Source organism: Garra rufa, chromosome 2, assembly GCF_049309525.1.
Source record: "Garra rufa chromosome 2, GarRuf1.0, whole genome shotgun sequence".
NCBI classification, from domain to species: domain Eukaryota; kingdom Metazoa; phylum Chordata; class Actinopteri; order Cypriniformes; family Cyprinidae; genus Garra; species Garra rufa.
The window spans coordinates 40,949,398-40,952,355 of record NC_133362.1 but is presented as its reverse complement, the minus strand read 5'-3'; the positions used below and the strand labels follow the sequence as shown (position 1 = coordinate 40,952,355).

General features: G+C 33.6%; 1 protein-coding gene across 1 annotated transcript; it reads left to right on the top strand.

Moving 5' to 3' along the window:
• The first annotated feature begins 214 nt into the window (after nucleotides 1-214).
• LOC141325952 (PHD finger protein 10-like) lies at nucleotides 215-2,724 on the top strand. The gene is made up of 5 exons (XM_073834671.1): nucleotides 215-313; nucleotides 653-759; nucleotides 1,909-2,039; nucleotides 2,167-2,250; nucleotides 2,558-2,724. The coding sequence occupies exons 1-5, from the start codon at nucleotides 245-247 to the stop codon at nucleotides 2,722-2,724; spliced, it is 558 nt and encodes a 185-aa protein (XP_073690772.1). The 5' UTR covers nucleotides 215-244.
• The last annotated feature ends 234 nt before the right edge of the window (nucleotides 2,725-2,958 follow it).

Genomic DNA, 2,958 nt, shown 5'->3' with positions numbered 1-2,958 from the left:
GTTATGTTTATATATTAAATATATGTATATATTATATAAATTACATTAATATAAATATATACATGTAAATACATGTAAATATTTTCTAAATATATACAGTATGTGTCTTTATACATATACATAAAAATTCAAAAAAATTATATAATTATATAATTATATAATTTTATGTGTTGTGGACGGAACGCTTCCTCTTGTTCCTAGTTTCCAGTCGGATGTGACGCTCTTTCATTAGCAGGACATCAACATGGCAGCGGTTCTTTCACCGAGGCCGTGCGATAGCAGTCCTGCGACTCCTGGGACGCAGTCTGTGAAGGTTTGTGGATGTTTACGGCTCCATCTTGTTGAACAGACCACAATTATAACATTGTAGCATGTAAGGTATACATCTATGCAGTTACTGCGTCTGTAACAGCGCGAATGTGAGTAACACCCGCCTTTGTTTGTTTACTATTAGCCTGCTAGCCGATAAAGCTAAAGATACAGATGAATAGACGATGCTTAGAGAAAAAAAAAACACATATGAACGGACCTCAGCTGTCATTAATAGTGTTTAAGGCCGCATAGTAATATCTTATGGGCTATGTATCTAGGTAGCCTTCTAAACCAGATTGAAATATCCTTGACAGAATCATGATTCTGACTCTTCAAACAGGATGACATTGAGGAGAACTCCAGTGATGGTAGTCAAGCCCCCAAGAGACGCAGGATGGGCTCAGGGGACAGTTCCAGGAGCTGTGACACATCCAACCATGAGCTGGGGTGAGGGCATATTTCAGACACTTTCTATTGTATCATGCTGATCTGTAAATTATTTTAAGACAAGACACCCCAGGTAAATAGGGTTACAAAAACAAATATATATCAACATACTACCCTGTTGATGGGTTATTATTCAAATGCAAATGAGGTATTATCCTTATAGTAATTTGAATAGATTTTTATAAAGTGGATTTTGTCTCTTTTTATCACTTTATAAATCTGAAAATAGAAAAACAAAACCAATTCTTTCTGCTAGTCTGAAACAACACCTTATAAAAACCTCAACATTTTTTGCCTGTAGTATTTTGCCTTAAGATGTAATTTATGTAATTTATTTCTGTAATCAAAGCTTAATTTTCAGCATCATTACTCCAGTCTTCAGTGTCACATGATCCTTCAGAAATCATTTTAATATGCTGATTTGATGTTCAGGAAATATTTATTATTATTATCAATATTTAAAACAGTATTTTTTTCAGGATTCTTTGAATAGAAAGATCCCAAAAAAATCAGCATTTATCTAAAATAAAAAGCTTACCATTCAAAAGCTGAGAGTCTGTATAATTTTTTTTTTTTTTTTTTTTAATTAATACTTTTATTTAGCAAGGATGCTTTAAATTGATCAAAAGTGATGATAAAGACATTTATAGTGTTATAGATTTCTATTTCTTATAAATGCTGTTCTTCTGAACTTTCTAGTCATCAAAGAAACCTGAAAAAATTCTGTTTTTTTGAAAAAAATGTTTTCAACGTCATATTTATCAATACTTTTTGAGCAGCAAATCAGAATATTAGAATGATTTGTAAAGGATCATGTGACTGGAGTAATGATGCTAAAAATTCAGCTTTAAAATCCCAGGAATAAATTACATTATAAAATATATTAAAATAGAAAACAGTTATTTTAAATGGTAAAAAGTTTTAAAATTTTACTGTTTTTGCTGTACCTTGGATCAAATAAATGCAGGCTTGGTGAGCAGATTTTAAAAAACGTTAAAACTATTTCCCATGAAGATGGAATTATTTAATTGTTTCTTTTAGTGTTTCTATAAATCCACACTTTATTGGCTGGCAAAAACCATTTTCTTACTCTTTACTCTGACCCATTGTTACTTTTACTGTGCATTGAGCTGTTCTCTTTCATTACAGACCGACATACTTTCCTGCTGAAAATCTGACAGAATACAAATGGCCTCCGGATGACACAGGAGAGTACTATATGTTACAAGAACAAGTGAGCGAGTACTTAGGAGTCACGTCATTCAAACGGAAATATCCAGGTATGAACAAAAAGCCTGCAGGGAAATTTGAGTTGTTTTTATGTTAGATTTGGTTACTAATGACAAAGATTATTTTTTGCATTGTGTTTACTAAATGCCACTGTTTTTCTTTTCACCTTCATACCAGATTTAGAAAGAAGAGACCTGTCTCACAAAGAGAAACTGTATCTGAGAGAGCAAAATGTCATTACAGAAACGCAGTGTACATTGGGTAAGAATTCAGTCTTTCTCATTTCTGTTTGTTTTGTATCTTTATTAAACAAAGAATAATTTAGTAAAATTGATAACATGTAGTTCTTTATTCTTATCTTAAAAATATACAATGTAGTGTCAGTATACCATCTCAAATGGTTTACTTTTCCAACAGTGGTTTAATTCATAATTTGCTCCACTTGGCATTTTAGCCTTGACCTGTATTTTAATGTATTGTAGTAGCTGTAATAAGAAGTTGAGTGTGTCAGCATGGTTTAAGACTAAATGCAATAATCCTATATTGAAATTCCTGCCTTTTCTCCCAGGTCTCACTGCTCTGCGCAGTGATGAAGTGATTGATTTGATGATTAAGGAGTATCCAGCCAAACATGCAGAGTACTCCGTCATACTCCAGGAGCGAGAGCGACAGAGGATCACTAAAGAGTACTCTGTGAGCACTCTTAGTGCGGTGAGTAACACACTAAGAATTTAGGGAATGCACCGAATGTTCAGCAACCGAAATTATTCAGCCGAAAATAGCAAAAAGAGCTCTTTCAATGACATGATGTAAAGCAGCAAACATGTGGGCAGTGTGGAAGCATTTAAAACTGTCAGAAAAAGACGCAAAAATCATTGCAAGCACCGACAGCGAGAGACTGTTTAGTGTCTTCGATGATAAGAGAAAGGGGCGGTTGTTGCTGGTTACTGTATTAGGACTGAAATCGTG